Source organism: Xenopus laevis, chromosome 9_10L, assembly GCF_017654675.1.
Source record: "Xenopus laevis strain J_2021 chromosome 9_10L, Xenopus_laevis_v10.1, whole genome shotgun sequence".
NCBI classification, from domain to species: Eukaryota; Metazoa; Chordata; class Amphibia; order Anura; family Pipidae; genus Xenopus; species Xenopus laevis.
The window spans coordinates 98,120,909-98,143,521 of record NC_054387.1 but is presented as its reverse complement, the minus strand read 5'-3'; the positions used below and the strand labels follow the sequence as shown (position 1 = coordinate 98,143,521).

Here is a 22,613-nt window from a genome sequence, read left to right as displayed (position 1 = left end):
CCAATTGACTCCATATAGGTTCTAGGAAGTCCCACATAGGTTAAAACAGCAATTCGGCAGGTTTTAGATGGCGAATGGTCGAAGTTTTAAAGAGACAGTACATGATAAATTACTATATTCGAATTCTCAAATTTTTTTCAAACTCGAATCGAAGTATATAAAAATAGCTCGAAATTTTAATTTTTTTACTTCAATTTTTACTCCAACCCTTGATAAATCTGCCCCATAGTCTTTGGGTAGTCAAAATGACTATTATACAAATTTACTTTGTATAATAATAATAATAAGCATACTTAGTTCTTAGTATTGGTGGTTACTTGCTTAGAGTAAATGCTAAATTCTCTTTTTATTATCTCTCTCTCTCTAAAGTCTCCTTTTCTTATCCTTTATATTACTTTTCCAGGAAATAACCGCAAAAAAGCAAGTTGTGAATCAGCCAGGCGGCCTCTTGTTCAACAGGTTTATGACAAAGTATAGCCTTAAAGGAATTGTTCAGTGTAAAAATAAAAACTGGCTAAATAGATAGGCTGTGAAAAATAAAAAATTTTTCTAATATAGTTAGTTAGCCAAAAATGTAATATATAAAGGCTGGAGTGATTTGATGTATAACAAGTCAGTCAGAACACTACTTCCTGCTTTTCAGCTCTCTTGGTTTACACTGACTGGTTACCCTGGTTACCAGGCAGTAACCGATCAGAGACTTGAGGGGGGGCCACATGGGTCATATCTGTTGCTTTTGAATCTGAGCTGAATGCTGAGGATCAATTACAAACTCACTGAACAGAAATGTACCATGTGGCCCCCCTTCAAGTCGCTGACTAGCTCAGAGTTATAGAGCTGAAAAGCAGGAAGTAGAGTTCTGGCTGTTTTATTAGACATCTGTTCACTCCAGCTTTTATATATTACATTTTTGGCTAACTAACTATATTAGATACATTTTTTATTTTGCACAGTCTATTTACCCAGTTTTTATTTTCACACTGAACTATTCCTTTAAGGGTCTCAGAACTGAAAGCACATATTGTCCAATGAATATGCATCTTATATTACACCCTTATGTTTTAAACATTGGCCATTTTAGTAGACACATTCCTGTCAATTTTTTTTCAACAAACTTCTTGTCCTGCATGCATGGCACTACCGATTTACACTACCCTAGATGTAAAAAGTCCTAAGGCTGACACACCCCCACATTGATAGTCACATAATTATAAAATTTCTTTGGTGTGAGAATTTACCTGCAGCACACGTTATTTTTGAGATTTGTAGATAAGTGTTTCTTTAGCAATTTAATTTCTTGAGCATTTGCTTCACTGTAAATTATTTCAACTGATAAGTTCCCCATAGACACAAAGATTTCTCTTGCCGAACGACCGATTTTAGTGAAGTCCGACCAATCCTTCAAAATAATCGTGCGGTTAGTGGGATTCGAACGATTGAACGATCTTACGATTTTTTCGGCCGACATCTGTCAGAAAATTGATCGGCCAGGTTAAAAAATCTTTGTCGGTCCCAGTGCAATCGATCTATGTTTGCAGGGCCAAGCAGGCAGCTCCCCTTTGTTTTCCTGGCAAATTGGTCTTTTTTGTTGATGGACAATTCGTACGATCGTTCCGAGATAATCGTGTTCTCACGATGACGATCGGATCTTTTAAAAATCTCAACATATATGGCCAGCTTTAGACTGGATTTCTTGATGTTATGGTCAGGAACTTGGGTAATTCTTTGTCAAGCCCACAGATAGTAATATACATCTTTATGTGTAAAGCTTTATGGGGGAATGTAATAAAAGTTGCAAAGAGCAAAACAATTAGCACAAATAAGAATGAAAAGTCTAATTTCGCAATGTAATACTCTTCTTTAAACTGTAATTACATTGCGAATTTTAATTGCGCACTGCAAATTTTAATTGCGCATTGCCCACTTTTAAGAAGTGCTTGAAGGTGTCTAATCTTTTGGAGCAAACATAACATCTTTTTCAGTAAGAAGTTTTATTACATTCACTGCGCACTGGCGCTAACTATAAAATTCGCAAACCCAATTGCTTGCTTCTGGCGACATTCCTTGCTGGAGTCCTCTGTTGTACTTAATCATATGATGCATTGTATTTACATATGTGTATAGTGAGACCTGGATATTTTGTACTTTGGCTCAGAACTCCCCCCTCCTCTCCCCCCCCCCCTTTTTCATTCTGTACCCCCCCTGTTTTGCTTTACTTCAGAAACCAATAAAAATATATTTAAAAAAAAAAAAATTCGCAAACCTTCTTCCACTGTCGGAAGTGGTCGCTAAACAGTTTCCGGGTTCGCAAAAGCTATATTAAATTCGCACAAAGGCAAATTTGTTCGCACAGAGGCATAACTTTTCGCATTGCAAATATTTTTTCCATTACCGACTTTTATTACATTCCCCCATTAATCCCTTAAGCAGACAGAGGCTGGTTCCTCAATGTTTCTGACTGGAGTGCCATTTTTGTGATGTTCAGCCTCTATATACTATGGGTGGTGTGATTGTTTAAGGCCAGGGCACACATAGCATTATATCCGCTGGCATATCTGTCTCATCTTCTGGGTGCACTGGTACCAGCCCGTCATCACAGGGCCGATTGCATTGTGAGAATTCATAGTTCAGCAATTCCTTGGCATAATAGTTGGAGTAGTTTGGAATATATATAAGAATCTCGGGAACCAGCTACCAGGTAGTCTGTCCATTTCATAGGGAATTGAGATTTGCCATAGTTTACTTTGAGTACACTAAAAATGTCAGAATTTTCAGGTCTGTCTACCCCATGCAGGGTGAGGTAGTAGACATAAATAATTTTGCACTGGTCTCACTGGTCCCCCCATCTTTTACAAGGGGTTCATAATAAAATACAGTACAGAACAAAGATATATATATATATATATATATATATATATATATATATATATCAGCCCCCTTTTCTTTGCCTAGCAGTTACCTGTATAGATCTTTAAGTAGTTGCTTAGTCTAGGCACTCAGATGTTTCTACTGCATCTTTTAGCAAGCACTGGACATATATTTCTGCCTGGACTTTTCTTTTATAGTGGAACGCCGTTCCACATGTTTTTTTAATGCAATGTTTAGTCGAATTTCTGATTTTGTAACATATATAATAATAATTTTACGTATACTAGATTTGACGTTTAAACAGTTTTGTGATCTTCATGATTGTCGTACAGAATTGTATGCATAGAACTACCTTTTGGAGCTTTTTTTAAATGGGATTTGAATGAAAGACTTAACCTTTGGGGGGAAGGTACTATGGGGTATAATAATGTGATGTTTTAGTATGGAAATTAGGAGTCACTGAGGAAGTGTGTCGGCACAGAATGCGTCTGACTCTGGACTTTCTTTTTAAGGATGTTTAAATAAAATGTTGAAGCTGTTTTACTCCTGACTGTAACTTTTTGAATTCTGGTGTGCACAGCCGAAATTTCATATATAATGCCTTTAAAATAACGTTGTGCCTATTTTTATGAGAAATTCCCAGTACCTGTTAAATGCCTTACACTTTTACAGATTACCTAAATTCTCACAGACAAGGACACAATCTGCAGTCAAGGAAATAATATATATATATATATATATATATATATATATATATATATATATATATATATATATATATATATATATATATATATATATATATATATATATATATATATTACACAGAGATATATATATTATATTGTTTACCCTAGTTCTGGCTGTTATGTATGCTTTCCCTAAATGTCGGTTGCATCTTCATGCAAATGAAGGTATGAGGAAGTAGCTCTATTTTGTTAGATGTTCGTTTTTACGAAACAATAAACCAGAGCCTGTCTGCCTGTTCTATATCGCTTACTGTAAACCACCTGTTTCATATTACATACTTGCTTTCTTTTTTAGTTGTTTTTGAAGATTTACTGTAATATTATTTGACTGATAACCCTTATGAGACATACATATACTGAGAATACATGTTCTTTTTGGAAATTATTTTATTTTTTATATGCCATTAATACTACAGGTTGCCACATGGGCATATTTAATCTGCTGATTCAGGCCCTTCAGACCAATTGAACAGTTTTTCTGCCTGTGTATGGGGCCCTTCTGTCACGTATGGGTAGTTGTGTGTAAGAAGGAGATGTGTTAACCATGAATATTTAAAACATTAGAATAAGAAGAAGCTGTTGACATTTCTAAAAAACACAATTTAGGGGCTGTATGATTGTATAGCTCTGTACAACTCTGGCCTGAGTCCCTTGGCAGTTAACTGCAAATTTGCACATGAGCTGTATGTGGATTTAAGGGAAAATAAATATTTGCCCTCCATGGTTGTCATGGAACAGTGTGAGTGAATATGGAGGTAACCTGCCTGGAGAGAGTGGTGAAACCTCCCATATCTTAAGCAAGAGAAGTGATTCAGTGGACAAAGAATGCAGGCGAACTTTAAACTCAGTGCATTGGAAACATTTAATAAAGTTAATGTATATGTCAGTTCCTTTTCTTCAGACTTGTCTTGTCTTGTCCTGTAACAAATCATGAGTAACTGAATCACTACCATAAAACTTATTACTCTTACGCAAGTGTTTTGCCAACAATAAGGTTTGATGATATTTTAGTTTGGATCAAGCACAAGGTACTGTTTTATTATGACAGAGAAAAAGGAAATCAAATTTAAAAATTAGAATTATTTGCTTATAAGGGACTCTATGGCAGATAGCCTTCCCTTCATTTGGAGCTTTCTGGATAACAGGTTCCAGATAACAGATCCCATACCTAAATTAATTTGCCAAAATCTAAAGAAATATAGGTATAGGATCTTGAAACCTGTTGTCCAGAAAGTTCCAAATTACAGACAGACCATCTCCCATAGACTGCATTTTATCCAAATAATCCAAATTTTTAAAAATGATTTTATTTTTCTCTGTAATAATAAAACAGTACATTTTACGTCATTCAAACTAAAATATAAAATGAATCCTTGTTTTAGGCAAAAAAAATCATATTGGATTTATTTAATGTTTACGGTATTTTCTAGTATGACTTCAGGTATGAAAATCCCTTTATCCGGAAACGTTTGTATCTTTATACCAAGGATGCATATTTTTATTTTTTAAACACACTTCCAAGATTGAAAATGAATGGGCGTAATACCGAATTCTCTTGTTCCAGGCAAGTTACCATAGGTCATAAATAAGGAATCATAAACTTTTTGCTCTTTGCCCTGCATCAGATTTTCTGGAAGTATGCAGGTTTGACTATCTAGGATATATCACTCTAAAGTTTGCAGTTTGAAAATCACTGCCTGAAAGCTGTTTATTCCAAGTTTTATTATTTTTCAGTACATCTGGGGTTATACAGACTCCTGGAACTACTACAGCTGCACGAACTTTAATATTTGGAACGTTTGAGCTAGCAATTTCTTCTTTCTTATATAAAGTATCAGGAGAGAATGGGCATGGGCTAGCAGATCTGAGGCATGTCTTGTCATCAATAAGGATGTGGCCAGCAAAATAGAATAGTAACAACCCTCTCTATGTTGACTAAAATGGAAGGGTTCCTAAATGGCCCCATGGGCAGGCCTAAGTCCCTGCTTTGAAGATGCTAGTGAACCTCATTTTATTAAATTGCATCCACATCAATTCTCTGTTGGATGGAGAGTTTTGAATGGGACACTGAAGTTGTTACTCTGGCCTTGTCCTTGGGAGCATTGTATAGATTAGTGCTGTCCAACTTCTGTGGTACAGAGGGCCAAATTTTTTATGGCCTACGTGGTGGAGGGCCAATAATGGAAGCCAGTGTTGACCACTCTCTGTTTAAACCACACCCATGTAACCTCAAGGCCATGGCCACATTAATTGTGGTAGAACACCATAAAACCAAATGGTTGGTGCTCACTGCAGGGATATCATGATTAAACACCTTAGGGGCCCCTAACAATAATTTTGAAATGCTAACAAAACCCCAGAATAAATACCAGGCTTATGTTCCACAGGCAGAGCAGGGCACACACATGGAGCATAGGGCAGGAAGAGTATGGCACACAAAAGGGGCATAGAGCAGACAGAGTATGGCACACCCAGGGAGCATAGGGCAGGCAGAGTACAGCAGACAGAGTATGGCACACACAGGCAGAGTAGGGCAGGCAAAGTATGGCACACACAGGGAGCATAGGGCAGCTAGAGTATGGCACATACAGGGAGCATAGTGCAGGCCAAGTATGGCACACACAGGGGGCATAGGGAAGGAAGAACAGAGCAGGAGACAGAGAAACCTATCAGGACCACTCTAAGATGTAGTACATACAGTGACACAGTGTTGGTGTCCCATCAGCATTTTGTCTAAATGTGTACAGGTAAACAATATGGGCAGTTTCAGTCTGGGTCTCAGGTGTGAACAGTACAGGGTTTTAGGGTGTGAACAATAGAGGTGTCACAAGTGTGAACAATGCAGGGGGAATTACATGTGTGAACAATACAGGGTATTACAGTCTGAATTTGAGGTTTAAACAATGCAGGGGCCAGTTAATCTCTGTAGTGACACCTTTTAAATCGTACACATGGTAAGCAGACACAGCAGGCAGGCTTTCATGTGGGGGCCACACAAGGGGTGGTCTCCAGCCCGCGGGCCGCCAGTTGGTCGGACCTGGTGTAGATAAAAAAACATGAATTCTGCCCAGGTTTCAGCTGTTTAGCAGGCTGAAACAGGGTCTCTTGCAGCAGTTCCTTGTATTTTTTCACCATCTATTCTTTAGTATTTGAAAACACTAAGGTTATAAAGATGAAAAGGCACAAGTAAAATATCTTTAATGCAAGCAATATTTTGCATATAGTTTATTTTTCTATAATTTATTTATTAATAAAAATACAGTCTAAAGGGTTGAAATCAGGATGTGTTACTTGTCATTTTATGCCAAAGACAGGATATAAAGCAACATTATAACAGACGTTTTTCTTTTTTCACATTCTTTTATATTTGTACAAATGGTGATTGCAGTTTGGGCAAAAATGATCGACATCCTTACAGCTATCCACACAAAATGGGATCAAGCAGCATCCCAACCAACACCTGCAAAAACAAAAGTAGAAATCTTGTAATAAAAAAGGGCACATGTCCTAGAATGCATTTTTCATCATACTTGATTTCTGGTATGAAACTTTAAAACATAGGAGCAAAGAAAATAGCAACTGTGTGTTAACGTTTGCAAATATTTAGCTTTTTGACACACTGATTAAAAAAGTAGGAAACTATTACAGTAATTTCAAAATTAACTAAATGTGTACCGTATATACTCGAGTATAAGCCGAGGTACCTAATTTTACCTACCAAATCTTGGAAAACGTATTGACTCAAGTATAAGCCTAGACACAACTACAGCCCTGTCTCCCAGCAGCACACATTCCGCCAAAACGACCCCCCCCAGCAATCAACCGGACTTCTTTGCAAAGTTGATGGTGACAGAGAATTGACGGATTACTGTGTGCATTGTCCCACTACCATGTGCAGAGGGTGCTGTTTGATATTGCCATCATTGTTAATCTTTCAATAACCAACAGAGGGCGCTGTGTGATATTGCCATCACTGTTAATCCTTCATATAACCAACAGAGGATGCTGTGTGATATTGCAGTCACTGTTATTCTTTCATATAACCAACAGAGGGCGCTGTGTGATATTGCAGTCACTGTTATTCTTTCATATAACCAACAGATGTCGCTGTGTGATATTGCAGTCACTGTTAATCTTTCATATAACCAACAGAGGGCACACTGTTATTCTTTCATATAACCAACAGATGGCGCTGTGTGATATTGCAGTCACTGTTATTCTTTCATATAACCAACATAGGGCGCTGTGTGATATCGCAGTCACTGTTATTCTTTCATATAACCAACAGAGGGTGCACTGTTATTCTTTGATATAACAGATGGCGCTGTGTGTTATTGCAGTCACTGTTATTCTTTCATATAACCAACAGACGGTGCTGTGTGATATTGCAGTCACTGTTATTCTTTCATATAACCAAGAGATGGCGCTGTGTGATATTGCAGTCACTGTTATTCTTTCATATAACCAACAGAGGGCGCTGTGTGATATTGCAGTCTCTCCCCAAGCAAACTGTTGGTATAGGAATGATTAAAAGTGACTGCAATCTCAGCTACTTCCTATTGACTCGAGTATAAGCCGAGGTAGACTTTTTCAGCACATTTTGGATGCTGAAAAACTCGGCTTATACTCGAGTATATATGGTAATTTGCCAAGAGATTCCCAAACTTTTGCATTAGTAATATTGGAATAGTATATTGGAAAGTATTAGAAAGGATTAGAAGTACATCTTATTTTTTGGTCGAAGACCCGTCTAATATTATATAGGAATCAGGGTCAGACTGGGCATGTGGGGTAAAAACCGGTGAGCTCAGTCCCTTGTCCAAATGATCCTAGCAACCACACATTGGATTGAATAAGAGACTGGAATATGAATAGGAGAGGCCTACATAGAAATGTGAGTAATAAAAAGTAGCAATAATAATACATTTGTAGCTTTACAGAACATTTGCTTTTAGATGGGGTCAGTGACCCCCATTTGAAAACTTGAAAAGTTAGAAGAAGGGGATTAATTATAAAAAAAATAAGTCTAGGAGAGTAATTGAAAAGTTGCTTAGAACTGGCCATTCTATAACATACCAAAAGTTAACTTAAATGTGAACCATCCCTTTAAAGGCCTATACTGTCTTATGACTAGGCATTCTGATTTCATTCAGCTGCAGTGTCGGACTTGCCCACTGGGAAACCAGGAAAACTCATGCTGCGCATGCTGTTAAACTTTTGGCCTATTTCGTGGCCTTTCCCTATTTCTATGAAAACAAAGTGGCTAAATAGGTGGAATAATAAATTATAGTATGTAAAGAAAAGAGACTAGGAGAATGGAGGTTTAGTGAGGAGAGGAAGAAAATAGTACTGAGGGTGGGCCACTGGTCTAAACTTTTGGAGGGCCCCTGGTCTAAGGTTTTCTGGTGGGCCCCTGGTGTCCCAGTCCGACACTGTTCAGCTGTATTTAAACTATTGTTACAAAAATTATGTCTGCTGCTGAATCTCAAATAAAACTCCAGATCCAGTGCACCATTATCAAGTATACTAATACAGTATATGTCATGGCTGTGTAACACTGGTTATGTTGCTTACCCAAAAATCAGTAGGATGCCAAACAGAAGCCACACAAGTAAGCCAGTACTGTAATGTATGTTGGTGATTACGTTCTGCCTACACGCTGGACAAGTTGTTGATGCAGGGGTGTCATGAAATACCGATGTCACAATGACTGGCGTAACAACAGGAGCAAACGTCACTATATGAAACATAAACATATGTATCTGTTTACATGTATTAAAAACATTTTATAACATCAGGACAAGTTAAAAGAACAAATCTTCTGTACGAACAGCATGTAAAATTGTTTTGGAGCTCGACCCCCCCCCACCCCTTGCAGTCAGTCACCCAGCTTAAGCTCATAATCATTTATTCCATTTCTCAATTTAACTGAGCACTTGAGAACCATTACCCCACGTTTTACATTCATTACTCCCTTCCTCCATCCATTTACTTCGTCCTCCTTCTTCCTGCCTAACTTCTGTCTTGAACTATTTTAATCAATTTGGAAGTAGAAGCCAGTAAACTTTAATCTTAAACATGCCAGTCCTCTAGTGACCAAACAGAGGTACAACCATATACTTAAATAATTCTCCAAGGCATGCTTGCAAGTTAAAAAATAGAGTCTATTACATCTGTCTTGGCCTATTTTCCTCCTGGCTCAAATTTAATTTAGTGTTACAACTTCATAGGATCTTTTGCAGTTATGCAGTATAGATCTAGTAAAGCATTAAAAAAACAGTAACACCAAAAAAAATGTAAGTAATTAGAATATAATGTACTGCTGCCCTACACTGCCAAAAATGATGTTTATGAGTGGAAACAGATACGCTGTGTAGAATACAATGGGTTTAGTTCTTACACAGGACAATAGTTAGGGGGTCTAATGACATTCATGTAATTTTTTTGTGTATTTATGCCGGCAGAGAAAATGTCACATTTGACATGATCCTAAGGGCCAACAAACTTAAAAGCTTTCTAATATAAATTAGAACATTTGTTGCTATGAAAAAGTTAATTTGTATGGCGAGTATAAACAAATACAATTGGAATAAAAATAAACTTTTTAACTTTTTTTTATGTGTTATTTGTTCTTTACACAAAACTACTGTGCAACCCTTTAATTTACAAAAATGTGTGTGGGGTGGGTACAACAACTATTACACACTTTGTAATTGTCTCTGCAATCTCTCTCCATGTTCTGGACCAGTCACAGCTGCAACCTGTGTATTGACAGCAGCTACAGCCTAGACTGAGCAAGTAAACTGGCTATGTGATATTCAGTAACAAATACTTGTGGTTCCATACAAGCCACCATTTTAGATGTGCAGCAAAAAAGACTGCAAATAAAAGTGTAAATTATAAAAATTCATAGGATAAACATAAAATATGTGTTTTTAAGATTGACTACCAACATCTAACAAGTTAAAATTGGACCCTAGGATAATAAAGGGATACTATAGTTCCAAAGAATTGACTGGTTGTTATATTCTTCAGCAAGATGCTAGAAAAAATACCTGGCAGCAGAGCTGACTTTATATTCAGGGTTGCTCTAGGCATGGCCCTCCTCTTGCCTTTGCCCCTAACCGTGCATAGGACACTTTTTCCCATATGCATCAATCACAGAAAACAGGGATAGCCCCTACCCGTAAGATAAGTGTTTCAGGGAGAGGTAGTGGGCAATTTAAAAAAAAAAAAAAACATTTTCAATAATATGGGCACCAAGGGAGGCCAGCCTAAATCTGTTGCCCTAGATTTTACCTTATGCTTAGATTTGTGTTTAAACACTACCTGCTACCTATACATTAATACACTAGGAGCAAAGGGAAAAAAGTAAAAGGTTGACTTACCTGGCTGTCCTGGTTGTGGATTATAAACTGGTGCAGGTGGATAGGCTGCTCCTGTAAAACAGAATGTGTAATCAATAGAAATGTACATACGTGTTCTTAACTGACCATTTTTTAGACTGAACAGTCTGAGAAACACTTACAGACCATTTTTTAGACTGAACAGTCTGAGAAACACTTACAGACCTCTTCATGGTCATGAACTCAGGTCAAGAACAAAGAACAGAGAAAATCAGAAACAACCTCATTGTCCTGCAGTAATGTAGTATAGATAAAGTGTTAATCATAAAACTTTAAATAAATGGGGGGAAGTCAGGAAGTACAAAACCCATGCTAGCTGGGCCTTTCCGATTTTCTATGCCCTGTCTTCCATAACTCTCAAAAAACCCTGGGCCAACCTGGCCAATGATATTTGGCACCCTAGAGTAGGGTGTATATCTGTGCCCCCCGTATGTTGCTAGCACACAATTCCTACAGTGTGATGGATTAAGTGGTGATTTATAGTTATAAGTATGTTCAGTTTTCCTTTTCACAAACTATCCCCCATACTACATCATAAGTGTTTGGTTGCAGGTACACTCAACAGCAAAAACATTAGGAACAAAGTGGCAGTTGGCTCACCTGAAGATGGATTATATGCTGGTGGAGGTGGATAGGCTCCTCCAACTCCTGTAATACATAATATAATAATGTCAATACCCAGAACATTGAACTGAATTTAGATACTTAGTTCTATATTAAAGGTATGCTATCAGTCACTGTCTGCTATTCAAATATTCTGATTTCCCTATTTTATGTACATTTAACAATCCGTCTCATCTCAGTGACACTCATCATTAGTTCTGTAAAAAGTTTTCTAATCCTGCAGGCCTGGAAACAATGGGTTTTAGAGAAGATCTATAACCATCTAACCACAAACTTTATTACTGAAGTGCTTTACCCGACCAGAACATGTCTGTAACTTTTATAGTGACACAGCTTGGGTGACTAGTGTTACTTAGGTACATTGGTAACTTCTGTTGGGGTCAGACTTCCAGGCATAATTGACAAGAATTTGACTGATAAATAAGGATCTTCTGGCAGAAGCAGTTGCCATGAACTGCAGCACTGTGAAGCTTGTGACACTTGACAGTGATGAGTAAGTTCCAAAAAGAAAAAGGCCTAAATCTTATAATAAAAGTTATCATTGGAATTAAAAAATCTTTAATGTCTTTGGGTTTCCCTAATATTAAATCAAAAATACCAAACTAGATCAGATTTTTTCTACACACCAGGTTGTGGGTGTCCTGCCGGGTTTCCTTCTTTGTCGTAATTCATATTTCACTTTTATCTGTTGGGAGGAAAAATAGAACAGTTCTTAAAAATCCCTTCAGGGTGCAGTTCTCTAGCTCAAGGACAATAACAGGAGCACTGGATAACAGAATGCAGTAACATATTCTTTGGAGACATTGGTGGTGGTGTAACTGTTGTTTGGTTTCCCCCACATACAAATGTGTGCACTGCACTGTATACACAATGTTAATCTTCTTGTGCTTTGGGGTAAGAAGAGTAACATTGTGTATACAGTGCAGTGCAATGAGGAATGATCTGATTTGTATGTGGGGGAAACCAAACAACAGTTACACCAGCATATGGCGTAGCACAGAAGAACCAGCTCCTCTGGTAGGAACTCAGCCGTGTATTACATCTAAAAGAAAAAGGACACATGTTTAAAGACTGCCAAGTCCAGATTCTAGACCAGGAGAGTGACTGATTCAAAACAGGTGTTAAAAAAGCTATATATGTAAAAAGTGAAAAACCAAGTTTGAATAGAGGTGGGGGGTGTGACCTCTATTGTCTGCCATATACACTGCTGTTTTGACACCTCTCCCTGGAAGGTTTAATAACAAATCCAGGCCTGGCTTTTTGGGGAGGCCACCAAGGCCCGGGCCTAGGGCGGCAGGATTTTAGGGGGCGGCATGCTGCCCAACCACACCCACATTGTTTCAGAAACACTGGGGATGCGCAGGAGATACAATAGTTTTTACATTTCCCATGCTCCAATCCTCATTGCTCTAGTCCAGATGAAAATTTGAGTGAATAAAAAGGAGGGGATCGGGGCAACAAACGACAGCAGGCCTAGGGGTGCCCGCTATGTAAATCCGGCCCTGAACACATCAAAGTTCCAATCTTGCTAATACAATCAACACCTAATTTCATTGTGGATTATGATAAACAGATTATGCTGATTGGAGCAACATTCCAGAGGATATATAGCGAAGCAAGATACTATGTACAAGTTATTCTGAATCCTATGTACAAGTTATTCTGAATTGAGAAAGCCAGTTGGATGACTGGTAAAACGTCTTCAAGAAAAACACAGTCCAGTTGATTTGACTTATTTCTATAGATATACCACAACCAGGTCCGGACTGAGAATTAAAATAGGCCCTGGCATTTCAGGTACACAGAGGCCCAATCAGCCCAAACAGCCCCCACCAGCCCACTAAATACTGACTTTCTATGGGACCTTATAGCAGCCCCTCTGGCATTTGCCAGAACCCACAGACTGCCAGTCCGGGCCTGACCACGACCTAGATGAATGAGAACTTTCACAAACCCATTGCAAACTGTTTGCTGTTTGTGCCAATGTGCATGAAGCTACACGCAAAACTTTTGGTGACTGTGTAACATTCAGTTTAGCATGACTAAAATGAATGTATTTAACTTTGCAAGTTTTCACTGAAATCCCTTCTGTTAATAATTATCTTGTTTTTAATTTCACAGAGTATATTGCAGTGAAAGTATTGTAAACTGACGAACAAAACACAGCCAAATGTGCTGGATTGGTATTTCTATTTTATAAGTCATTAAATGCCTAGCCACACATACTTCAACCTTGAAACCAACTTGCTATTAAGAAAGGTTGCAAAAGTAATACATTTAGCACTGGAGCGGAAAGCAACATAGCAATATAAAGCTGTTATTTCTAGATTATGGAGTGTTATGAATAGTCAGACAAATCATGTGGAAGCAGGCAAAGTTGGAGATGGAGATCAAGTGAGAAATGCATTCTGTTAAAATCTATGGACTGTATTAAATGTAACATAATTTGTGACTCTGCTTTGTTACATCAGAGTATACAGTTACTTCTTATATATCTATCATGCTTGGCACAAAGCTCTGAAAATATGTAAAATAATGTAATCTAAATGAATTGTTATTTTGACAAACTACAGACATCTTTAGGATACTAAATGAATATACTGTATATAGTATGCTCGTAACACATATATTTTCTGTCATTACCTTCTCTGGTGGCTAGGGCTTTAATACATGAGCACTACCCCCCACTAGCCCTAGTACTGTAGTAATACTGATACTCATTAGTGATGTCGCCTATATGAAGGACTTGTGAAGGTTTTATGCAGGTTTTGCACCAGATGGAGCAATGTGTAACATTCACCACGTTGCTCCATCTGGCACAGAATCTTTACATGCTTTCTCTTCAGGCAAAGTCACTAATATATATATTATAAAACCTGCACCCATCAGAAACTGAAATCACATGGTGGGTGCCTATCACAGGGTAAAATGCCCACCTAGCAAGGCCACATAGTTGGTCCTTGACTTGTTCCTCCACCTCCTGGAGAGGATTGATCTGCACTTGTTGGGTAACCATGCAAACTACAGAAAGGTTTGGCTGAGTTTCAAAAACAAGCTAGCCAATTCTAATTTCAGAGCATCCGTAGGAGTAATTTGTAGTGCAATCAACAGCAATCATTTCTTTATCACCCACAATCACTCATGTTTTATGATCTGTTTAAGCAGCTACAAATGCTTTTCTATAGCAAATTATGTTTTATCAAACAAAGTGGTTACTATTGTACAGACAAAGTCACAATAAAAATGTTAAGGCAGGGGTCTCCAACCTTTTTCACCCATGAGCCACATTCAGATGTAAAAAGATTGGAGGTTGGATAGCAACCTCCCTTCTGGGGGGTGACAAATGTGGACTGTGTTTGCAGCCTACAGGGGGCTCTGTTTGGCAGTACATTTTTATGCAATTAAAACTTCAAGCTAGAGATTCAAAAATAAGCACCTGCTTTATTAAGGCCACTGGGAGCAACATCCAATGGGTTGAGGAGCAACATGTTGTCATGAGCCACTGGTTGGGAAACACTGTTAAGGGAATAGTTGTACATGGACTATAAATACAATCTATGTCAAAATCACTGAACTCTGCTTCCTGCTGAACTACATATTTCAAAACCCATAACTAGACAATAAGAGTTGTAGTTCTGTAACAAATGTGCATAGCCAAAGGTTTGCATTTCCCACTCTACGGGTCACATTTATTAAGCTCCAGTGAAGGATTCGAATGAAAAAAACTTCAACTTTTTTTTGGCTACTTGAAGCATCGAATTGGCTACTTCGACCTATTCGATAGCCGAAGTACTGTCTCTTTAAAAAAAACTTTGACTACCTACTTCGCCAACTAAAACCTACCGAGCATCAATGTTAGCCTATGGGGACCTTCCCCATAAGCTTTCATAGCAATTTCTGAACGAAGCAAAATCGTTCGATCAATGGATTAAAATCCTTCGAATCGTTCGATTCAAAGGATTTAATCGTTCCTTCGATCGTTCGATCGAACTAAATGCGCTAAATCCTTCGGCTTCAATATTCGAAGTTGAAGGATTTTACTTCGATGGTCAAATATCGAGGGTCAAATAAACCTCGATATTCGACCTTCAGTAAATGTGCCCCTACATATTATTTATGCATGGAAACTAATGCAAAGCTTAGTAGCTATCCAAGTGGCTAAGACTACATCCCTGTGTCCTGTAAAGGAGGAGAGAAAATGCAGCCAACAAAACACTATCCAAAGTTGAAAACTTACTAATATACTAATGTGGTGCAGGTGCTCCAGCCCCAGACCCTGAACAATGCTAAATAATTTAGGTATTGGGCACTCAAAGGATCCACAGATAGGCCAACAAAATAGAAATAAAGGCGGTGCAAACAGGCCAGATACACAGTACCTCACTAGTAGTCATATTAGTACAGGGAGCCGACCATGGACATGCTATGCCCAGACATGACCAGACAAGCTGCTAAATATACTGCCAGAACCAAGTGCTTAATTTCAGTGAATCAGGCCAGAATTACCAGAAATAACTGTACAACATATATAAATATATTTCCCAGAACTAGAAAGGTTTGTAGCAGCCATAATAGAGAGGTGAGTCACAAGCAGCACCACTTTATTTAGGGGAGGAGAAACACTACATTAGCCAAGATAAATAAAAATGATTGGAAAATCAGATTTGACATAAGCCTATCCCAAAAATAATTGCACAAGTCTCGCCGATAATGGAATACAATTACTATATTAGTGTTTTTCTCATTAGTTGCTTACACCAAAGTGCCAAATACAGAAGCACATCACATTTATTGCACTTGATTTCTGCTCTGCATATAATGTATGCTTGTGAATAAAGGTTTAATACAGGATGAATGCAGGACTCTGTCTGGCAGCTCTGTGTTCATAAGAGATACGCTGTGGGTGGCGTGTAGTTGTCCCTACATCAACCCCTGACTTGTACTTTATTCAGCCATGCAAGTTAGAAAGCGATGGTACAGAAGATGCCTGTAATTACCACCTGTACGTGAAGTCATTTTGCTCCCCTCGGTTCTCAGGGGCTCTAGTAAATGAGCCCTATAATCAATACCACATTCTTTAACATTTAAAGAGATATTAAATATAAACATAAAATATAATCAGGCAAAAACATTGCAACTGTCAACTGGCCAATTGCTTACATGAAAGTCTAGATTGTAATACATTGTGAGCTGATGATATTTTCTTTTAACGGAACAGTAACACCAAAATATGAAAGTGTTTTAAAGTAATGAAAATATCATGTAGTGTTGCCCTACACTGGTAAAACTGTGTTTGCTTCAGAAACACTACTATAGTTTATATAAACAAGCTGCTGTGTTCCAATGGCAAAAATGGAAAAAAGGCTATATGGCACAGGTAAAATAGTAGATATCTGCTATGTGACCTGCGCCTTTTCTCATTTGAATGGCTGCCCCCATTGCTACACAGCAGCTTATTTATATAAACAAGAGTAGTGTTTCTGAAGCAAACACAGCAGTTTTACCAGTGCAGGGCAACACTGCATTATATTTTTATTAAACACTTGATGTTACTGTTCCTTTAAAGAAGAAGGAAAGTCGTTTAGCACTTCGGGGTGACAAATGTTAGGCACCCGCCCCAAGTGAATGTATTTACTTACCTGAAAACCCTGGGGCTGGTGCTCCTATCAGCAGAAAACTGCAGCGAGCACCACGGATCGATCTTCTTCCGGCTTCTTCTTTCCTCAAATTTCGCAGTAGAACGAAACAGCCACTTTTTGGTTGAAGGTCAGCTGTTCACTCTAATGCGCAGCCGTGAGAAGAAAGAAGAAGCCGGATGAGGATCGCTCCGTGGAGTTCGCTGGTATAACCCTGGGCCGGTGCAGTTTTCTGCTGATAGGAGCACTGGCCTGGGGTTTCAGGTAAGTCAATACATTCACTTGGGGGAGCCTAACATTTGACCCCCCTAAGTGCTAAACGACTTTCCTTCTCCTTTAACCTGGAAGATGTATCCAGGTTCAATGGGAAATGAGTCAGAATCACATGCAAGTTCCAAAAACTATTCTGGAGCCATGATTCATTATATTTATTTTAAGTCTTAAAAGACTTTGCTTAGTATATCATAACTATGGGATTGGTGCCCAGAATGACACACACATAATTACTATCAGCAGTTAAGTGTGTCCTTTATCTACATTTGTAAAACAAAGAAAGCAGAATGGCTATGTCACCTAGCAACTTGATTACACAGAGGTCCTGCAGCTCTAAAACACACCGGTGCCAACTGCCAAAGTATATATATATATATATATATTTGTTTAAACTGCATCTAGTATTTCAGAGTTAGTATATGACCTGTTATCTGGACCTAGGGTTTTCCGGAAAAGGGGTCTTTCTGTAATTTGGTTCTCCGTAACTTAAGTTAACTGAAAAATCATTTAAACATTAAGTAAACCCAGTAGGATTATTTTGTCTCCAATAAGAATTATATCTTAGTCTGGATCAAGGATAAAGTACTGTTTTATTATTACAAGGGAAAATGAAATCATTTTTTAAAAATGTATTTAAAATGGAGTCAATGAGAGATGGCCTTCCAGTATTTCAGATCTTTTTCAGATAACATGTTTCTAGATAACAGATCCCATACCTGTGTCTAAACACTTTCAGTACAGGTAGGGGTATCGTTATACAGAAACCCATTCTCCACAAAGCTCTGAATTCTGGCAATGCCATCTCCCATAGACTCCATTTTATTCAAATAATCTAAACCAGTACCTTGTACTTGATCCCAACTAAGATAGAATTAATACTTACCGAAAGCAAAAACAGCCTATTGGGTTACAATTTTCTAGTAATGAAGATTAAAATTGCAGAATGATCCATTATCTGGAAAACCCCAGGTCCCGAACATTCTGGATAACAGCTCCAATACCTGTAATAATAATAATTTTGGCACTAATTCACTGCTTCCTTTTTTTGAAATCCTATGACTCTTCCATATGCTCAAAGTCTCGTTTACATTTTGCTACATTGTTATTGTTGTATATGATCAACAAGTGAGATAATGTCAATTTCGGTCGCGACACTGATCTGTACTGTAACTTATACTAGCTAAACAATACTCTGTTCAATTGTTAGCTACTCTTGAGCAGGAGATTATTTTAGTGATTAAATATATGACTAGAACATTTTCTATCCAAATGGAATTTTGGATGTGGAATTGATTTATATTTACATTGGTGCTGAGGGGTAGCCTTTCAACTCATTGCCTATGATAGGGATTCACTAAGGGGTGTAACTTCAGTTTGTTATATGCTTGTGGGGTGTATGTATTAGAGCTGTCAGGTACCACTAGGTGGAGGCACTGTGTCATAAAGTTACTGGTACCCAGTCCCTCCTCTTATTAGGCTGGTTGTCAGATTTTCAGTTGATGCCTTGGTAATACAATTTTTTGTTAAAGGTTCACATTTAAGTTAACTTTTAGTATGTTATAGAATGGCTAATTCTAAACAACTTTTAAATTGGCCTTCATTTTTTATTTTTTATTTTTTTACTGTTTTTGAATTATTTGCTTTCTCCTTCTGACTCTTTGCAGCTTCCAAATGGGGTCACTCACCCCGATATAAAAACAAATGATCCGTAAGGCTACAAAATGTATTATTGCTTACTATCCTGGCCGTCTCCTATTTATAGTCTAGTCTTTTATTCAAATCAATGTATGGTTGCTAGGGTAATTTGATTGAATAAAAGGCTAAATAACTCACTAACCATAATAAAAAATGAAAACTAATTGCAAATTTTCTCGGAATATCACTCTCTACATTCATTCTAAAGGTTAATTTAAAGGTGAACAACACCTTTAAGGATCCCATTTAGGGCATGACAAAGTCATATAGTAAAAAATAGAAGTAAAAAATGCTCAAATAGACCCCAAATCCCTATATAATGCATTTTGGCATCATTGTATTAAAGTAAACAAACCCAAGCCCCTAAAACGTGTTTTACAAAAAATAAATAAATAAAAACCTGTAAATGCTGTGCAATGAGCAAAAAATGTATAATATATAAGAAGAAAACACTTATTGGTAAATAGTAATGTACTTGATATGAATAGGAGACCCTAATTCAGAAGTTTAAAGTGTGTATAAATCCAAACAACATATCACTGGGTCCCACATCCACCTTATCACCTGACTCTATCAATGAACTTGCCTTACTGACGCAGATACCTTGAAATTAGGGGAGTGAAATACAGACTCTGCTATTTCTGGTTACAAAAACAACCATGTCCCCATCTCCCTTAACCACAGATGGTTTCATTCTAAATATCAAAGTCATATGTCATCAGATTTACTGTATAAGAAAGAATAACAGAGCAGTAAGCATAACAAGAACATCATTTCCAGAACATAACATTTTCTTCATCTTAAGCACAAATCAGAAATACAATATACACACTCAGCTGCACACCAGGCAAGAAATAGAATCTCAGAGTGATCTACAAAAAGTTACTTTTATATATAAAATCTCAGAAGAGAGCAGCCCCAGGTATATACAATGTACAATAGACAATGTCGCTACAAAATAAGGTGTGGATATAGTCAGATGAATAAGTAAATAACAGATCTGGGGCTCTTCTGGCTATTTTGCTCTCCAATATTACAGAATGTAAGTACAAACACAGTTATAAACTGATATTAACTTTTGATCTAAATTGAAACATAAATACAATTTATTCATTATGTTCATTATTACATAAAATGATATTGAAGAGAACAGCATAGCCATGTGAATGGTGGAGAGTGGGAGCTGTTAAGACCCTGTGGAAGGTCTATGTTGGTGGAAAATGGCAGCAGATAAAAAGCAGGTGCAGCCTGTGTGGCAATAAACAATTCTAATGGCATCCACCACCCACACAATGCACACAACTATTTTCTGCCTGTACTTGTATAAGAGAAGCCTTTGTGTCCGTTACCAATGAATAAATACATAAAGCATATGCGGCAGTAGCAGGCTAAGTCTGCACTTTCACCACCAGTGGAGAAAACACATTATGCGCCATAAGTATAAGGCCCAGTGTGATCCCTGCCAGCTCCCCCATCCACCAGTTCATGGCTCTTATCTGCTTGCAATCAACACACACTTTATGTGACCATTCCATCTCTTTTATGTCACCGCCAGTATTTTCAGATATTTTCAGGTGTTTTTGAATAGATTTTATAGCAGCCCCTGTAATTTGCTGTCAGACTAAAAAAGACTTGCAGCGAGATAGAAGATAGAAAGCCCCGGGGATAAGATGAAGAGAATACATTGTTTTTTTAACAACTTAATCATATAAACAAAAATGTCAACTGACCTAGTAGGGTGATTCTGATTCTATTTTTATCCTGTAACCCTTGTTTTTTTCATTATTGATAAATTTGATTTTAAAAAATGCCGAACCGGGTCTCTGTTATCATGACATGTCTGGCGGTTTCAATTAAGCTGAATAAGATGCAGGAAATAATAACAGTGAATTAGGTATTGAATGGAACTATTTGTGCAGAAAATTATTTAACCTAATTTGTACCCACTCATTTGTAATCTTTAATTATATTGCGACTCTCCGGCTGTACGAGTTCCTTCAGCCCTTGGAATACTGGCAGCAGTAGCTCCAAACTCTCTGTGCACTCTGCAGTCTTTTGTGTTCGATGTTGTCGCATCTTCTGTGTGCATGCATGAGGGTAGGGTTTACATCAGTGTTTGTCAGACCTGTTTTTAGTTGAAGCTGCCCTTGAATGTACAACTATTGGTCATGGCTCTTCTTATCTTATAGAGATCAAGTCAGTGAATCAGTCATTCAGCCATGGTTCCAAAAATATCTGGGACAGCAAATACATTTTCATCCCAAATCTCATCCTGACCACTTTTGATCTGAGAGTGTATCTAGTAGAGCAAACGGGAATTCTCCTTAAAGGGATACTGTCAAGGGATGAAAAAAAAATTCAAAATGAATCAGTTAATAGTGCTGATCCAGAAGAATTCTGCACTGAAATCCATTTTTCAAAAGAGCAAACAGATTTTTTTATATTCAATTTTGAAATCTGACATGGGGCTAGACATTTTGTCAATTTCCCAGCTGCCCCAAGTCATGTGACTTGTGCTCTGATAAACTTCAATCACTCTTTACTGCTGTACTGCAAGTTGCAGTGATATCACCCCCCCTCCCTTTCCCTCCCCCAGCAGCCAAACAAAAGAACAATGGGAAGGTAACCAGATAACAGCTCCCTAACACAAGATAATAGCTGCCTGGTAGATCTAAGAACAACACTCAATAGTAAAAACCCATTTCCCACTGAGACACATTCAGGTACATTGAGAAGGAAAAACAGCAGCCTGCCAGAAAGCATTTCTCTCCTAAAGTGCAGGCACAAGTCACATGACCAGGGGCAGCTGGGAAATTGACAAAATGTCTAGCCCCATGTCAGATTTCAAAATTGATTATAAAAAAAAATCTGTTTGCTCTTTTGAGAAATGGATTTCAGTGCAGAATCCTGCTGGAGTAGCACTATTAACTGATGTGTTTTGAAAAAAACATGTTTTCCTATGACAGGATCCCTTTAACTCTCACCCTTATTGGCATTCAGTCTGGGACCCACTGTCACTTATTCTATTCTCATGCCCACAGTTTAGGCATTGTTCACACCCTTTCTCTTACACACAAAATATTTTGTAAACCCTGTCGGAACCAGTGCTATGCATTATTTAATTGATAAATATGGTACCATTATGAAAGCTTTTAGGAGGACTCCCCAACTGTTCTTCGTCAAAGATACAAATGATTAAAACAGAAACTAGTATTGGTAAATTATATTTCAGATTCCACATTTCAGGATCTAATGCCATGTAGGGAGGAAAATTTAATGTATCACATAGGATTATGCCTGCAAAAGTGGTCACTCTGTCCCCCTTCTCTTCTTAGTTTGCATCTCCTTGGTCATAAATATCT

General features: G+C 37.8%; 2 protein-coding genes across 2 annotated transcripts in view; one reads left to right on the top strand and one right to left on the bottom strand.

Annotated features, from left to right (window-relative positions):
• The window catches only part of carhsp1.L (calcium regulated heat stable protein 1 L homeolog), a 129,116-nt gene that overhangs the window by 36,746 nt on the left and 69,757 nt on the right, over positions 1-22,613 (top strand). The gene's annotated exons all lie outside the window — the stretch shown is intronic.
• Positions 6,810-22,613, bottom strand: part of litafd.L (LITAF domain containing L homeolog) — a 34,006-nt gene continuing 18,202 nt past the window's right edge. The window contains exons 2-6 of the mRNA XM_018236286.2: positions 12,274-12,332; positions 11,624-11,671; positions 11,006-11,056; positions 9,192-9,354; positions 6,810-7,077 (exon numbers count right to left, since the gene is read on the bottom strand). Coding sequence (XP_018091775.1) covers positions 6,969-7,077; positions 9,192-9,354; positions 11,006-11,056; positions 11,624-11,671; positions 12,274-12,319 — 417 coding nt within the window. The 5' untranslated portion in view covers positions 12,320-12,332 and the 3' untranslated portion in view covers positions 6,810-6,968. The remainder of the gene's footprint in view (positions 7,078-9,191; positions 9,355-11,005; positions 11,057-11,623; positions 11,672-12,273; positions 12,333-22,613) is intronic.